General features: G+C 38.0%; 1 protein-coding gene across 5 annotated transcripts in view; it reads right to left on the bottom strand.

The window, feature by feature from the left end:
- NCKAP5 (NCK associated protein 5) overlaps nt 1-18,542 on the bottom strand; it is a 968,925-nt gene that overhangs the window by 430,036 nt on the left and 520,347 nt on the right. For all 5 annotated transcript variants that reach the window (XM_060622495.3, XM_060622496.3, XM_060622500.3 and 2 more), the window contains one exon: nt 5,959-6,092. In XM_060622495.3, the coding sequence (XP_060478478.1) occupies nt 5,959-6,092 (134 nt within the window). The remainder of the gene's footprint in view (nt 1-5,958; nt 6,093-18,542) is intronic.

Here is an 18,542-nt window from a genome sequence, read left to right as displayed (position 1 = left end):
GTCGAATTACTTAACCAAAGTGATTAAGTTAGCTAGAGGTGAAGCTAGAGGGGAACCTGGGTGGCTCAGTCCATTAAGTGTCTGACTTTGGCTCAGGTCATGATCTCGCAGATTGTGAGTTCAAGCCTCCCATCAGGCTCTGTGCTGACAGCTCAGAGCCTGGAGTCAGCTTTGGATTCTGTCTCCCTCTCTGTCTGCCCCTCTCCCATTTGTGCTCTGTCTCTCTCAAAAATAAATAAACATTTTTAAAAATTTTTTAAAAAAGAAATGGAGCTAGAACCACATCCTAGAAAGCCCATTTAATAAGATGTTGCTCTGTGAAATAAAACCGAAACTATAGTCTGTGTTAATACTATTTTCACTACTAGAGATAAATAACACACAATATAACTTCTAAGTTTTCTACTCAACAACGTATACCTCTATTAAGAATTTAGGAAACATTTGACAATGTCATCATGCCTTATGCAGAAACAGAAATACAAAGGAATTAAGAAATGCTTATTATTAAGTTAGCTGTTGCTCAGGGAGCTGAAAATGGTCTTCCCCATTCCCCCTCCCCCAGCCATTCTCTTATAGTTGGTTTTAGTCTCCCTCTGCTTTGCTCAAGCAAGAGCTTAAACACTAGATCACTATGATATAAACTTCTTACATTAAAACATGATCCATACTATGTGAATGAGGCATTTTAAAAGATGCTATTTAAAAATCTTTCTTCCATCTGTGCGATTTGAAGAAAATTTATCATTTAACCAGCACTGCCTTCTCATTTTAAACTTCTGGTAAATTTTCTCAAAGGAGATGAGAGACCTCCATTCTTATGAAAAGTCTTAGCTAGAAATATTGCTTATAGCATGGAAATAGCAACTCCAAATCAACAGAAAATTTCCCTCTATATTCATCAGGAGGAATAAGACACTCAGGAGAACGAGCCCCTGTGATAGGTTAAAGTTGACAAAGGTCTGAGATGGGAACAAATGTAGAAAAGGGGCAGAAGAGCTCTGTGCTATCGATTGTCCTAAGGTCAATTGACAGCTTTTCTCATCTTGTTATGTTTTACTCCTTCTAAAGATGTAGAGAAAATGTTCTTTTAATGCACCAGACAGATACAGAGGCAGAAGGGAATACGTGGGTAGAACATTTAAGGGCATATTATCCTCTTCAACACACACTTCTATGCCAGGTGCCTACAGCTTCGAAATGGGCAGCAGAAAATGAACCCTAGAATTCCATAAAGTTTCTGAGAGCCGATAATGTGAACAGCAACCAGTGAACGAGTTAAGTAGTAAAACCATCTCAATTTACGTCTCCTTCAAGTTCAGCATGCAGCCGACTGCACTTAAGCATAGCAATCAACTGTGATAGAAGAAATCCCAGTTATAGTAAGCAAAGAAATAGCTTCAAGGCAGCAGATAACTGTGCAGGGAGAGAAGGTCAGAACAGGTGAAAAGAAATCCTGGAGGTAGAGAGTGAAAGCTGGGACTCCATTTGGGTGATTTTTAACTACCCTTGCCTATTACGGGTGACAAAGCTTAACTGTTCCCTTTACTTAAATTTACACTGCATGGTGTAAATATGCACATATAAGCACTTGCGCGTGCATACACACACACACACACACACACACACGCACGGGGAACATTTCAAGGCTGTAGAAAAGCACTAACTAATTCCTAATGATGCTATGAGTGCGATATGGGTTGCTAACAGTAGATAGTTTATGAAATATGTCTTCGTGGTGGTGAGTCTACCAGGTTGATTCTAATTTAAAGCTTCAAATATACTGCAGCACAGAGCTGTCATATGATAACCATGTGTATTATTATTGCTAGTAGCACTAGGCAATCACTCATTTATTTCACCTGGCTTGATTCATGCTTTTGCATGATAACATGCCATTAACAAATATCAAGTTTGGCTGTCTTGAATTTGGATAAAAGTTCCCTTTATTTACAGCTATGCTATATATGTGGGGGTTTTTTGTTCATTTACATACATAAGTCTTTTCCATGTGGAGTCTACATTTTGTGAGGATACATACTGTGTTCTATTTTATTGTACACACAATAAAAATGGTTGATTGTCTGATAAGAGCAACAGCTTTCAGCAATAATCCACACATTGACTGTACTGCTTCCAAAGGAACCAACTCAAATACAGGTGTAAATCATGCATGGGTGACATGATATCAGTACTCTGTATTGCTGATTTCTCCACAAATCTGTTTTCTTTCAAATCATTGTTATTTTACCCACTGGTTGGAGAGAGTGTTCCTTAAGTGCTTCTCTAGGTGAATCTAAGGGATGCACAACCACCTCATTCGCTCAAGGTAATGACGCTGGGGGTTCCAACACTAATCATCTTTATATAGGAGGGAAGGCAGTGACATAGCCTCACTCACAGCATTATTACCTCAGCTGCCTAGAGATGCACACTTCAATAGAACAGTTAAAGGGAGGGTAGAGACAGCTACCCAATTATAGAAGGGTGGGCACAAAGCTAATCTCACATAAAATGTGCCCAGCCATGTATACCACACAGATGACAGGTCAAATAATCATTATGACATTTGGAAGGCATCTTTGATTTATATCACCAAATAGCAAGACAAAGAAGCCACCTGTCTCTAAGCACCACCCTATTGAAATGTTCCTTCATCTATGGCAACGGTTTAATTTGGAAACACCTTTTCTGTTCTCCATATTTATATTAAAGAATGTAATGGTCAGAATCAAGCTTGTTATGGCTTCCCGAATCATCCTCAGTACAGGTGATTTATGATTTATGAGCTTAGAGCTGATTATGTAATCTATGGTCACATCTCTCTCCCTTTTTTTATTACCCAAATTTTGGACCACTGCTGATCATTATACCCTAATCAGAAGTCAAGAGGAAAGGGGGGGGATTATAAGTGAAGGTTTGGTGGCCACATAAAAAGAGAATTACTCATGCAAATGTTTTTACAGATGTTTATGGCCTAAGTGATCCCCTTACTCATTACCCCAGAAAATCACAATGTTCAGGTTTGTCTGGTAACTTTAAGGCATCATATCACCTCACTGAAACTGCATAAAATCAAGCCCTGGACTAATTATGCTGCAGTGCTCATTCTGATGCCTGAACTCTACCTCATACATACACTTAATTGTCCCAGCTTCTAACTTCACTATCTGCTTTCCTCTCCAATGCCTCAACTCATCTTGAATCTGAGACTCAGTATCTCCTTTACTACTGTTCAGATGGCCCCGTGGTGACAATACCATCAACTATACCAGGAAAATACTTCTCGTAGCTCCACCCAGTCCTCAGCATCTCATGTCTCTGTGCTCCAGGTTAATAAAACAGGTACTAAAAAGATACAACACATGTATATTTAGATGTTGCCGTGAACTTGCAGTACTGTGGCTGACTTGAGAACCGTGAGCACTGGAGTTCTGTTTTACTCATTATCATTTAGATATGAACCCAGCATTCCTATTTCACATACTGTGAACTTCATAAATTCCTTAACTTTGTAGACATAAGTGAGATTACAGAAGCAGCAGTACTTCTAAGAATTAATCCTACTCTGAACCATTTTGGACCACTGTCTATTATATCCTCCTGTGCCATCTCTGAAGGGGCCGAGGGATGTGTTCTGGTATGAGTTTGTTACCAGAGCTAATGTCTCTCTCCCTGAGGAGTGGCAGCCTTTGTCTAGGAGATAATGATTACATATGCTGTTATACATTCCTTTTGATGTTGTCCACAAGGAATGTTAGAGGTAAATCAAATGCTCACTGTCAGAAAACATGTCAGGCCATGTAAGAATGATAACTTGCCACATTATCCTTTTATAGCTTTTATTTTCTATTATTATTTTATTAGTCTTATTGTAAAACTACCTTTTACTGTAAGCTACTTTGTGTCTTTTGAAAAGGTGAGTTACTAGCATTATTTTTCAAAATAAACTCATCCCATAAATACACTCAAAGTAAATCGACATCTCAGACAGCATGATGTACAAAATAAACTCATTAACCCAGGGAGAAGAAGGAGAAAATTATCCATATACATATGGGCATTTAGATGCTGACCACATCCAAAGGTGATGAGCTATACAAATGTTCTATAATACAGAGAATTTTTCAAAGACCTAAGTTATAGCAACAAGACTGTTCAAGTAAACATAACTAGAAATATCTCATAAACCACAGTTTAAGATGTGAAAGGTCATCAAAAATGGTTCAGTGGTTCTACTTAAATTATTGCCTAACTATCCTACCTGCGATATATGCTTTTTTTCCCCCATCTATTGCTGAATTACATTAGTTCTTTGGCTGTAATTGGACTTGAACTTTTCAGTTCCAATGATGCTTTACATTAGGAAACTGAATACAGTGGTGGAAAATGTGGAGTGTAGAACCAATCACTATTTGTTCGACATATAATTATCTTCTCTTTCAGCTTAGGATGTAGCCTTGGCTCTGGTGCAACTCAAATCTGTATGGGTGTCATCTGATTTACAGCAGATGACCTGGTATCATATGAAAATAATTTACTGTGTCATATGTCTCCGGCTCTGTAAATCAATAGCTTGAATACAGAGACATCTCAATTAGACAGTGCAAGAAGGGTAGGGCAATCTACCTCCTCCTTTCCTATATCATTAAAATGGCAAGTATTACAAAGCAGTGCTTGTTTTAGAGTTGCTTCAAAAGTGGGGGCTGGATCTATTATTTCAAGTTGGGAGACATAAAGTGAGAGTTGCCATCAAACCAAATGAAAAATTGAGCACAAGGTTGTGTAAGTAATAGCTTATGAGGGATGGGACAAGCATTTGTTAAACTACTGATTGGTGCATTTCTACAGCACCTGTGTATTATCATGGGCTCAGAGAGTGGAATGGGATGTTAAATTATGACTCGGAATACAGAGGAGTCACCCATCCTTTCTAACCTGCTCCCCTAAGAAGTCTCTAAACCAAAGTCACAAACATTCATGGTATTCATCACAATGAAATAAATCATCTGTAGGCTCAACTTTGGTTTCTCCCTGCAATGCATTCAAAGCTTAAGCTATCATTATAAAAGCTTCATAATGAGGAAGCCAAATCATCTATCACTGATCACATCCAAATCCCAATAGGAAATTAAACAGAAGATCCACATAGATTGATCGGAAAAGATTTAAGGCAACTTCTCAAACTTGATTCTGCCTGGGATAACCTCAAGAAAGAGAAAAAAATAACGCAAAATTAATTCCCTGATTTTGCAAATGGTGAAGTGAAATACAGAAATGAAAGTAAATCGTCTTTCACAGAGTTCCCTTATCAGGTCCCAGGATTGGAACTGCACAAGTCTGTGTTTTTTCCATGGAATTGAACAGACTTTAAGTAATAGATTGAACCTTCAACTGGTCCCATAGTAACTATAATTGGTAGCTGAAAGATTATGACTGTGCAGGAATTAAATCTAATCAGAAGCCTCCTTCCAAATTCAAGTTACATCTTTTTAAAGGAAAGAAACACATTGATTTAGATTTTTTTAACCATTGGTAAATGTTTCCTTTAAGTACTGAGTGAGTGCTTCCTGAACAATTAGATTCACATTCTCTGTCCACTTTAAAATAGAATTATAATAACTGGTAAACTTTCATCCTCCTGGTTGGTCTTTCACAGGGCATTCCTACAGGCCACACAGCGACTACTTCTTCCTGGAAGATCCCTTGGAAAGCCATGAGAGAAGAAAAGACAACCAGATCCAATAAAGCCAAGACTATGTGAAGTGCAAATATCAAGTCTCAGCCAATCAACTCCAATACTATCTGATGGCTGGGCCAGAAAAGAAGGTCTAAGCTCTTAGGAAATTAGCTTCTCAAATTCAAGAGAAGCTTTCACAATGAAAACTCAAGCACAAGTGCTATTGGTGCAGGAAGAGATGCACCTCCAGAATCAAGAGGCTCAGTTCAGAGGCGTACCTAGAGAATTGTTGCTGCAGACCACGCATCTGAACTCGGTTGCGCTCAGACTCCAGTGTCACCTCCTGCAACCGCTTCTCACTCTGAAGACGTAAGTGTCTCTCCTCTTCCAATTCATGCATCAGCTTCTCATGCTATAAAAGGCACAAAGGGAATGACTTTTTAGAAGGTGTTTCTTAATTACTATGAGAAAAAAATAATTAGTAAGAGCTGTCAGTTACCAACTGCTAAGTTGGACTTTATATATAAATTAATTTCATCCTCATTACAACCCCATCAAGTAGGTTCTATTATTAACCTCCTATTACAGATAAGAAAACTAAGGATCAGAGACATCTAAGTAATTTGTCATAAAAACCAGAAGGTAACAGTTATCAATCCTGCCTGATTTGTCTCTAATGCTTGAATAATTTTCACTAAACCAAGTGGCTTCTTGTGCAGATATGAAGATCTATGACCCAATAATGCTATCAAATATGTTGTAATTCAAGTAGTGATGAGTAAGATCATTAGTAGGCTGTTCAGAATTATTTCATACCTTCAATGTCTGGTATATGCTTTTAAAGAAACATAACTGACTTTTTTAAATTTACCATCTTAACTATTTAAAAATTTTTTAAGTTTATTTATTTATTTTTGAGGGAGGGAGAGAGGGAGAGAGGGAGAGAGAGAGACAGAGAGACAGAGAGAGAGAGAAAGAGAGAGAGAGAGAATAAGCGGGGGTGGGGGCAGTGCCAGAGAGAGGAGGAGAGAGAAAATCACAAGTGGGCTCTACACTGACAGGGTGGAGCCCAATGTGGGCCCTAACTCATGAAATGTGAGATCATGACCTGAGTTGAAATCAAGAGTGGGATGCTAAAGCAACTGAGCCACCCAGGCGCCCTGAAAAATAACTAATTTTTATACAATGACCTGCAATTTCAACTTAATTAGGCCATGGAGTTGATGAGAATAAGGTTAAATAATTTGTTTTTATTTCTCTAATTAGGTTTTCACAGATAAAAATAGGGTAAACCACTCACTTTATTATTATCCTAGAAAACTAGCCCATTCACAAATGGGACTCAGGGTTTCAAAGGACTAGATGACTCAAAATAGATGGTCCAGCAAAAACTCATTCCAAGGAGTCAAGTTGGCAAAAGAGTAGGGGAACCCTAATCTTGCTTCAGCCCTTGAACACAGCTCGATGAATATCAAATCGTTTTGAACACCCAAAAAATCAACCTGAGGACTGATAAAACAAAACTGCACAACTAGAGGTAGAAAAATGGCCACATCATGGAAAGTAGGAGCTGCAGAGGGTTGATTAGGGGGAGAAAAGAACTGTGGGTGCTGTGATGGGGAGGGAGCACTGATCAGAGAGAGAGAGAGAAGTGAAAGAGAAAGAGAAAGAATGAAAGCACACACAGGGGACTTGACAAGAAAAACTCTTCCTCAAAACCGCTGGCCAGGAAAAGGAGAGAGGATGACTACTACAAGTTTTTATAAGGAGCAGAGCACAGCATCTGGAGCACAGATTTGCAGGTCTGCACCATTGCCAGGGTTGTGCCTGGTGGGCTTGGTGGTACTCCGGTGGGGAAGGAAGGTGGAGACCCAGAAGTGGGCAGTGTGGTCTGAGGCTCCCCTGGGTCACAGGCAGAGAAACAGTTCTCCTGCTTGGATACATTTGGGAATGGAGGCACGGCCTCTGAGGGAGCAAAAGAATTGACAGCACCAACATGCTGCCCTGTTTTCTAGCATAGGAACAAAGACACTGGGTGAGAGCTGCAAACTTTGGTGCCAGCTTTTTGTTGCACTTTACCATAAACTCTGAACCACCGCCCAATCGTGTAACCGATTTCTGAGACAAACCAGCACCGGCCACAGTGCAGTGAGACCCTCCCCCAGAGGATCAGTGCAGGTCCAAACTCTGGGAATCTCTAAAACTTGAAGTTCTTAAACCCAACCACACACCTGTGATAAAACACAGATGTACTGTGACACCTGGCAGGCAGACATCTCAGGTACAGACAGGGCAAAGACAGGGATCTGGCAGAAGCCAGGGACACAAGAGAGTTGACTGTTTGCTCTTTTGTGGGGGCTTCCTGAAGAGTGGTGGACAGTTGTCCACCTGGGGATGACAGAGTGGGATGATGCCATTTTGCCCCATGCCCATTGCACTGATGAAACTCAGTGAGCTAAACAGCAACATTCCTTGTAGGTTGGAACCACTTACACCAAGCCCCACCCCCTGGGGCCCTGCAGGGGCATCTCCATTAGTTCAAGTCTTCCTGAGAATCAGTACAGCAGGCCCCACCCCTAGACCAGCACAAAACCTTCACATGCACCAAGTCTACTGCTCATAGGGAGCTGTAAAGCTTCAGCTCTAGGAGAAATAGGATCTAGCTTCCTGGTGTGTTTGTTTGTTTGTTTGTTTGTTTGTTGGGACCTAGCTTCTTTAAACCCGCAAACCAAAACACACCTAGGATCTAGTTTCCTTTTTTAGGGGGCTGGATATGGTACCTCTTCTTAATATAGGCATTATGTTCAGGAACATAAATACAATAGGTTTTCCTAACAATCACACACATTCAAAAACAGTGACCTGGACAAAATGACAAGATGGGGGAAGTCACCTGAAAAGAAAGAATGGTAAGTGGTCACAGTCAGGAATTTAATTATACAGAAAAAAATAGGATGTCTGAACCAGAATTTAAAACAATCATCATAAATATACTAACTGGGCTTAAGGAAGGCATAGATGACACTAGAGAACCCCTTAATAGAGAGATAGAAGAATGAAAAACTAGTCACACTGAATTTAAAAAATGCTATAACTGAGATGCAAAACTGAATGGATGCAATTACAAGGATGGACAAAACGGGGCAACACTCATCTAAACAGAAAATCAACAAGTAAACAAAAGCTTTGAATGACACAATGGACTAGATGGACTTAACAGATCCTAAAGCAGCAGAATAAACATTCTTTTTGAATGCACATGAAACATTCTCCAGAATAAATCACATACAGGTCATAAATCAGTCCTCAACAAGTACAAAAAGATCAAGATCATACCATGCATGTTTTCAGACCACAACATTATGAAACTTGAAGTCAAACACAAGAAAACATTTTGAAAGACCACAAATGCATGGAAATTAAAGAACATCTTACTAAAGAATGAATAGGTTAACCAGGAAATTAAAGAATAAATTTAAAAAATACATGGAAGCAAATGAAAATGAAAGCATGACAGTCCAAAAACCTTTGGGATGCAGCAAAGACAGTCCTAAGAGGGAAGTATACTGCAATACATGGCTACATCAAGAAGCAAGAAAAGTTCTCAAATATACAACCTAAACTTATACTTTAAGGAGCTAGACAAGAAACAGCAAATAAATGTTAAAGCCAGCCGAAGAAGGAAAATAACAAAGATTAGAGCAGAAATAAATTATATAGGGGGGAAAATGATACAGAAAAGAAAAACAACTAAGAACTGGTTCTTCAAAAGAATTAATAAAATTGCCTAGTCAGACTTAACAAAAAGAAAATAGAAAGGACCCAAAAAGATAAAATCATGAATGAAAGAGGAGATATCACAACCAATACCACAGAAATATAAACAATTATAAGACAATACTATGGAAAATTATATGCCAACAAACTGGGAAATCTGAGAAAAATGGAAAAATTCCTAAAAACATACAAACTACCAAACTGAAACAGGAAGAAATGGAAAATTTGAACAGACCCATAAGCTGCAAAGAAATTGAATCAGTAATAAAAAATCTCCCAATGAAGTCCAGGTCCAGATGGCTTCCCAAGGGAATCCTACCAGACATTTAAAGAAGAGTTAATACCTATTCTTCTCCAAATGTTCCAAAAAACAGAAATGTAAGGTAAACTTCCAAACTCATTCTTAGAGGCCAGCATTACCTTGATTCCAAAACCATAAAAAGACCCCACTAAAAATGAGGATTATAGGCCAATATCCCTAATGAGCATGGATACAAAAATTCTCAACAAGATACTAGCAAATCGAATCCAACAGAACATTAAAAGAATTATTCACCACCATCAAGTAGGATTTATCCATGGGCTGCAGGGCTGGTTCAATATTTGCAAATCAATCAATGTGATACACCACATTAATAAAAGAAAGGATAAGAAACATATGATCCTGTCAATAGATGAAGAAAAGGCATGTGATAGCATTTGAAAGCATCCATTCTTGATAAAAACCTTCTACAAAGCAGGTATAGATGGAACATATTTCAACATTGTAAAAGCCATATATAAAAGACCCACAACTAATATCATCCTCAATGGAGAAAAACTGAGAGTTTTTCCTCTATAGTGAGGGATAAGACAGGGATGTCCATTCTCACCATTACCATTTAACATAATACTGGAAGCTTTAGCCTTAGCTCTCAGACAACAGAAAGAAATAAAAAGTCATCTAAATCAGCAAGGAAGAAGTCAAACTTTCACTATTTGTAGATGATATGATACTCTAAATAGAAAACCTGAAAGGTTCTAAAAAATTGCTAGAACTGATGCATGAATTTAGCAAACTTGGAGAATATAAATCAATGCACAGAAATCTGTTACATTTCTATACACCAGTAATAAAATGGCAGGAAAAGAAATTAAGGAATCAATCCCATTTACAATTGCACCAATAACAGTAAGATACTTATGAATAAACCTAACCAAAGAGGTAAAAGATCTATACTCTGAACACAACAGAATAGTTATGAAAGAAATTGAATAGGACAAAAAGAAATGGGAAAAAACTCCATGCAGATGGCTTGGAGGAACAAATGTTGTTAAAATCTCTATACTAACCAAAGCATTAGACCTATTTAATGCAATTCTTATTAAAATACCACCAGCATTTTTCAAGAGCTAGAATAAACAATTCTAAAATTTGTATGGAACCACAAAAGACCTGAAGAGCCAAAAGCAATCCTGGGGGGGGGGGGGGGGGAAGTGAAACTGGAAGCATCATGATTCAGGACTTATATAACAAAACTGTTGTCACCAACACAGTATGGTACTGACACAAAAACAGATACTTAGATCAATGGAACAGAATAGAAAACCCAGAAATGAACCCACAACTACATGATCAACTAATCTTTAACAAAGCAGGAAAGAATATCCAATGGAAAAAAGACACTTTCTTCAACAAATGGCATTGGGAAAACTGGACAGGAAACAGTGGTTTTGATCTGTCCATAAGAATGAAATTAGACCATTTTCTTATACCATACACAAAAGCAAATTCAAGATGGATGAAAGACTTAATGTGAGACAGGAAACCACCAAAATCCTAGAGGAGAAGATATGCAGCAACCTCTTTGACCTTGGCAGGAACAATTTCTTACTAGATAGGTCCCCAGAGGCAAGGGAAACAAAACAAAAATGAACTATTGGCAATATATCAAGATAAGCTTCTGCACAACAAAGGAAACAATCAATAAAACTAAAAGGCAGCCTATGGAATGGGAGAAGATATTTGCAAATGACATATCTGATAGAGGGTTAGTATGCAAAATATATAAAGAACTTCTAAAACTCAACACTCAAAAAAACCAAATAACCCAGTTAAGAAATGGGCAGAAGGCATGAAAAGACATTTTTCCAGAAAAGACATTGGCTGGCTAATAGACACTTGAAAAGATATTCAACATCATTCATCATCAGAGAAATTGAGATCAAAACCACCATGAGATACCACCTCAGACCTATCAGGATGGCTAAAATTAACAACTCAGGAAACATCAGATGTTGGCGAGGATGCTGGAAAAGGGGAACCCTCTTACACTGTTGGTGGGAATGCAAACTGGTACAGACACTCTGGAAAACAGTATGGAGGTTCCTCACAAACTTAAAAGTAGAACTACCCTATGACCTAGCAATTTCACTACTAGGTATTTACCCACAGGATACAAAATTACAGATTTAAAGGATACATGCATCCTAATGTTTATAGCAGCATTATCAACACTAGTCAAATGATGGAAAGAGCCCAAGTGTCCCCTGATGAGTGCATAAAGAATATGTGGTGTATACACACACCTACACACACACACACACACACACACACACACACACACACACAAACGATGACATATTACTCTCTTACGAAAAAAAGAAATCTTGCCATTTGCAATGATGTGGTTGGAACTATAGTATATTATGCTAAGCAAAATTAAGTCAATCGGCATAAGACAAATACTGTATGATTTCACTCATATGTGGAATTTAAAAAAAACAACACAGATGAACATATGGGAAGTGGGAGGGAAGAGGAGAGAGGGAAACAAACCACAAGAGACTTAATGATAAAGAACAAACTGAGGGTTGATGGAGGGAGGTGGGTGGGGGAATGGGCTAAATGGGTGATGGACATTAAGGAGGGCACTTGTAATGAGCACTGGCTGTTATATGTGTAAGTGATGAATCAGTAAATTGTATGACTGAAATCAATATTATTCTATATGTTAACTAACTAGAATTTAAATAAAAAATTGGAAAGAAAAAAAACAGCCACAGAACTGGTAAAAAGTATGCAAACTCAGATCCTCCTGATGTTACTGATTCACCCATGCTAATGTCTTTTTGTTTTTGTTTTAGTTTTGTTACTAGAACTACTTTTTTTTTTTTTTTAGCATGTCATTCTATTATGGCTATGGTTTCTACTAAATTAAGTATTTTGCATGCAGAATAGATTATCTTCTGATAAAAAACAAAGAACGGTTCAATGCCTGACTTTGAGGGACCTACATTCTTTCAGAGGAGAAGGGAAGCAGAGACTGCAGGCTCCAAACAGGACAAGGTGACTCTGAACTATAGATTACCCAAGATGAAATGCAATTCACTGTATCAGACATATTCACCAGGAGTGATAGGAAAGGTGGACTTTCTCTAGCTCTAATTCATGGGGGAAAAGTTCTCCTGAGGATCATGAAAGAAGCATTAGAGTATGATCTGGAAATAAATCAAGATCTTCTAAAAATATTTGCGCATTCCCTTTCCTGTATATTTTTGACCACGCCCTTCCTCCTGGGAGGGCAACAAGTCCTTTCAGGTCTCTGTATTCAAAATTAAGATAGCTTCCAGGTTCAGCTTTGAGCCACCTCTCTGGAACTTCCCCACATCAAGTCTCTCTCCCTTCCCTGATTTCCACACCACCTACACACTTTACCACCCTGTACGCTCTTACTTACTTTTTTCTATTATTATTTTTCATGTGCATTTATCATGATTCTCCACCTACATAAACATCCGTTTAAGACTAGGACTACATATAATGTGCATATGTATTTTTGTACTTAGCACACTGGAAATGTTTTGCTTATTGATTCTTGAACAGGCGCTTAGCTAAGTCAGGCCTGTAACTTCTGTCTCAATCTCGTTGGTGGTCAATTTTTAATCTCCACAAAATCAGTTACTTCTGTCAGATTCAGAAAAAGTAAAATCAAACTCAAATCTTTTTTCTGTCATGTTCCTGCATCTTTGGCAAAGGAGAAAAACATGGTTTAAAAAGAAAAACATGCTAACTAAAGTCAAACCTATAGAGAAAAAGAATGGCAAAGTTTATATTACATGCATTTTATCATTTATTTATTTTAGTATTTATTTCACTATTTCTTATTTGTTTCCTTATTTATATTTTATTTTTTTGATATAATATACTGTCAGGTCAGGGACGCCTGGGTGGCTCAGTCAGTTGAACAGCCAACTTCAGCTCAGGTCATGATCTCGGGGTTTGTGAGTTCGAGCCCCGTGTGGGGCTCTGTGCTGACAGCTTGGAGCCTGGAGCCTGCTTCTGATTCTGTGTCTCCCTCTCTTTCTGTTCCTCCCCCACTCACACTCTGCCTCTCTCTCAAAAATAAATAAATATTTTAAAAAATAAATAAAAATAAAAATAAAAATATACTTTACTGTCAAATTGGTTTCCATATAACACCCAGTACTCATCCAACAAGTGCCCTCAATATAAATATATTTATATTTTATTACATATATTTCACCACAATAAAAATATGAAAATAAAATCTACTCTGTTATTATACATAATCAACACTCCTCTCTGTATAAACTCACTGGATCAAAAGGAACATGGATAAGTTACCTATATTATAGAATTTGCAAGACTGTGCTTTGGTTCCCAAAACAAAACAAATGGTGTATGTTAAATAGTTAAAAAGCACATCCTATAAAAAAAAGGGTGAATTTTAGCAGAGAAGACAGTATCCCTTCTTCCTTCACAAGTAAAGAATGTTACATAGATTCACGCATTGTCATATTGATGAATCCCCAAAATCTAAAAAGGGAGCGCATTTTCCATATGAATAATTTTTTCTGTTCAATTTGTTAATGCTTTTCAAATAAAAGGAAAATGATAGCCTTACAAAACAGTGAAAGTTCTAGGGAATTCTAGGACTAATGAGGCAAAAGTTGTTTACTAAAATATATTCCCTTTAAATGGTGTGTATTTCAATTAAACCATCAAAGCTTGACTCTAAGCCACATCTACTTTCTAAATGTAGGGGAAAAAATTTTACCCAAATTATAAAACATGGATAAAAATAACAGTAGAATGTGTCAATAGACTGGCCAGATTTTTTTTTTAATAGTTGTACCCTGGATATAAACTGATCTGTCCCCAAAGTAATTTTGATTTTCCCCTAGGTTTGCTCTAGATCTTTTAGAGCGGGGAGTTTTGGGAGTGAGAGACGCAGAATAGTTGAGTGTTATTTATATGGTGCTGCTAGGTACTGAAGAGCAGTTAGTAAAAAACAGTATCACAGAAATCTGGGTTACAGTATTGGATGCGGCCAAATTTCTATGGCATCTCTCTTTCCATAGAACCCATGGGCTGGGCTGGCTGTAAGAAGCCATCTTAAAAAAAGCTCTGTGTTTTTCAAAACTCACTGAAGATCACTTTTGTATTTCTCCCAGTTGTATTTAGCAAGTTCACCTCTTCCCTTTCTCCTCCTTGGCTTTTCTTACCATTGTACCTAAATAGCTACAACAGGAACACAAACACTGGCCCACGGGCTAAGTCTAAGTGATGTGACACATATGTTCACAGGACACTTTGCCAGCCATACATTATTCATTCTGTTTAGAGTCATGGACTTTACTTTCATTAAAAAGGCAGGTTTGCATAATTTTCTCAGCAAAAACTGACTCTGAGTGGGTAAACTTTCAACTCCATGTTCCTCTTTAGTTGATGCTTCTACCTATGAAATAAGTTCTATGAGAAAAATTTTGAGTTTGGAGAAAACTTTACAATTTACAAAATTTTCCTCCTTCATTGGTTCATCCAGTCCTCAGGACAACTTGACAACGTCAATAGTTATCAATGCCATTTAAAGAGATATAAAGAGATGGAAGGCGCTTGCTCAGGGTTGGTTCCACTGTTAGAAATGATAGCTCTGGGACTAGAACCAAGTATTTTTTTCTGACCACAAGATTCCCTCCAAACCCCAACTTTTTTTCCCCTTGGGATAGTCAGTTCTGCTCTAACATTTATTTTTTAATCTTTTAATCCTTTATTTATTTATTTTTAAAATTTTTTAACATTTATTTTTGAGAGAGAGACAGAGAGCACAAGCAGAGAAGGGGCAGAGAGGGCGGGAGACACAGAATCTGAAACAAGCTCCAGGCTCTGAGCTGTCACCACAGAGCTCATCATGGGGCTCGAACCCACAAAGTGAGATCATGACCTGAGGTGAAGTGAGATGCTTAACCAACTGAGCCACCCACGTGCCCCTATCCTTTATTCATTTTTATATTTGACATATTACATATTAGTTTCAGATGTACAACATAATGATTCAATGTTTGTATACATTGAAAAATAATCACCACAAGAAGTCTAGTGATCCTCCATCATAATGCATAGTTACAAAGTTTTTCTTTTTATTCTCTTGTGATGAGGCCATTTAAGATTTATTCACTTAGCAACTTTCAAATATGCAATATAGTATTATTAACTATAATTGCTATGCTATTACACACCCCATGACTTATAAGTTTGCACTTTTTGACACCCTTCACCTCTTTTGCCCAACCCCCATCCCTCCTACCCTCTGACAACTGCCAATCTGTTCCCTGAATCTATCAGTTTGGTTTCCCTTGTGGCTGAGGTTGGTTTTGTTTTTACATTCTGTATATGAGTGAGTATATATGGTATTTGTTTTTCTCTCAGTCTGACTTATTTTACTTAGCTTAGTGCCTTCAAGGTCTAGCCATGTTGTTGCAAATGGCAAGAATCCTTTTGTGTGTGTGTGGCTGGGTAGTAATCCATTGTGTGTGTGTGTGTGTGTGTGTGTGTGTATGTATGTATCACGTCTTCTTTATTCATCTATCCATCCTGGACACTTAGGTTGTTTTCATACCTTGGCTATTGTAAATAATGCTGCAACAAACATAGGGGGCATATATTTTTTTAATTAACGTTTTCATTTTCTTCAGATAAATATCCAGAAGTTGGGATTGCTGGATCATATGATACTTCTACTTTTTAATTGTTTCGGGATTTTCCATACAGTTTTCCATAGTGGCTGCACCAATTCACACTCCCACCAACTGTGCACAAGGGTTCCCTTTTCTCCACATCCTCACCAATGCTTCTTATTTTTTGTTTTGCTTTGATTTTGATAACAACCATCTAACAGGTGTGAGGTGATTATGTGTCTGTTGGCCATCTGCTTGTCTTCTTTGGAAAAATGTCTGTTCAGATCCTCTGCCCATTTTTAAATCATATTTTTTTGCTATTTATTGTAGTTCTTTATGTATTTTGAATATTAACCCTGATGGGATATATGATTTGAAAATACATTCTCACATTCAATAGGTGGCCTTTTAATTTCATTGGTGGTTTCCTTTGCTACACAGAAGCTTATTTCAGTTTGATCTCATTTGTTTACTTTTGTTTTTGGAGTCAGATCTAAAAAATCAAAACCAAGACCTACGTCAAGTAGCTTACTTCCCAGTTTTCCTTTCAGGGGTTTTACGGTTTTGAGTCTTACATTCAAGTTTTTAATCCATTTTAAGTTAAATTTTGCATGTAGTGTAAAATACTATTATAGTCTCATTCTTTTGCAGGTGGTCAGGCAGTGTTCCCAACACCATTTATTGAAGAGACTGCCCTTTTCATATTGTGTATTCTTGTCCCCTTTGCTGTAAATTAATTGACTGTATAATCATGGATTTATTTCTGGCTCTCTGATCTGTCCCAATGATTTTTGTGTTTGGTTTTTATGCCAATACAATACTGTTTTAATTATGATATCTTTGTAATATAGTTTGAGGTCAAGGAGCCTGATGTCTCCAGCCTTGTTTTTCTTTCTCATGACTGCTTTCACTATTCAAGCTCTTTTGTGGTTCCAGACAAATTTTAGGGTTTTTTTCTATTTCTGTAAAAAATGTCACTGGAATTTTGATAGGGATTGCATTAAATCTGTAGATTGCTTTGGGTAGTATGGACATTTTAACAATATTAATTCTTCTAATACACAAGCACAGAATATCTTTCCATTTATTTGTGTCTTCTTTCTTTCATTAAGATCTTACACTTTTTGATAGACAGGTTTTCTACCTCCTTAATTAAATTTATTCCTAAGTATTTTATTCTTCTTGATGCAAGATCATGACTAAGTACCTTTGGGCCCTCATTTCATTTTCTGGCCCTCAGCTTCATTTTCTGTTCTTCTTCCTGTGTCCGGTCTTTACTGGTTAACATTTCCCAGCATTCTGATCCCAGTTTTATTCTCTTCTAACCCTAAGCATCCCTACTTTGGACATGTCACCCAAACTTGGGATGTAGTCCCTAAGAGCACTTCTTTAGGCCTCTAGCGGGGTGGCAGACCAGGGGCTTGCACCTTAGACCCAAGCTCCCGGACACACAAATACACCTCCTTGCAAAGACTGGTGTGTTTCAGTTCATGTACAGTGACGGTTGGGGGTGGTAATTTGTCAAGAACTGTCTCTCCAATGGTTTCCCATGGTTTTCAGGAACACAAGCCACTTTGGTCTCCAGATCCATTTGCTCAGTGGGTCCTCTGGTAGCAGCCACAATCACCAGGGTATCAGATGTAAAGAAACCAGGGAACCAGATATGTGTAAAAGACCAGGAAAGCAGGTATGTGTAAAAGCTTCCCTCTTGGGAGATAATGTCACTGCAGCATAGTGGCATTAGTGAGGCAGAGGCAGAGTCTAAGGATGGCATCTGTCTGTGCCTCCATCCCTGGAGAGAATGCCAAAAGGCACGTGCCCCTTCAATGGATGCTTTAAGATTAGCAAATGAAACTCCTTCACATATAGTTGGATGCTTTTCAAACTGCTACTCCTGAGCCAGACCCTGGGGTGAGCCAGTGTGTGCATGAGCCTTTTAAGAGCTGTTTCTTAGTTCACTATAAAGCCTTTGGGTCTCATGGAGGCAAGCCCCAGGAGTCTTCAAAGCAGATGTTTTGGGGGCTCATCTCTCAAGTATTGATCTTAAGAGTTAGAGTGCCTGATATAAGCTACAAACCCTTCACTCCTTAAGGAGAGGCCCTGGATTTGTGAATTCCCTCCCAAC

The sequence above is a fragment of the Panthera onca genome, chromosome C1, assembly GCF_046562875.1.
Source record: "Panthera onca isolate mPanOnc1 chromosome C1, mPanOnc1 haplotype 2, whole genome shotgun sequence".
Taxonomy (NCBI): Eukaryota; Metazoa; Chordata; class Mammalia; order Carnivora; family Felidae; genus Panthera; species Panthera onca.
The sequence above is the reverse complement of the archived record's forward strand: the minus strand, read 5'-3'. Positions and strand labels throughout refer to the sequence as shown.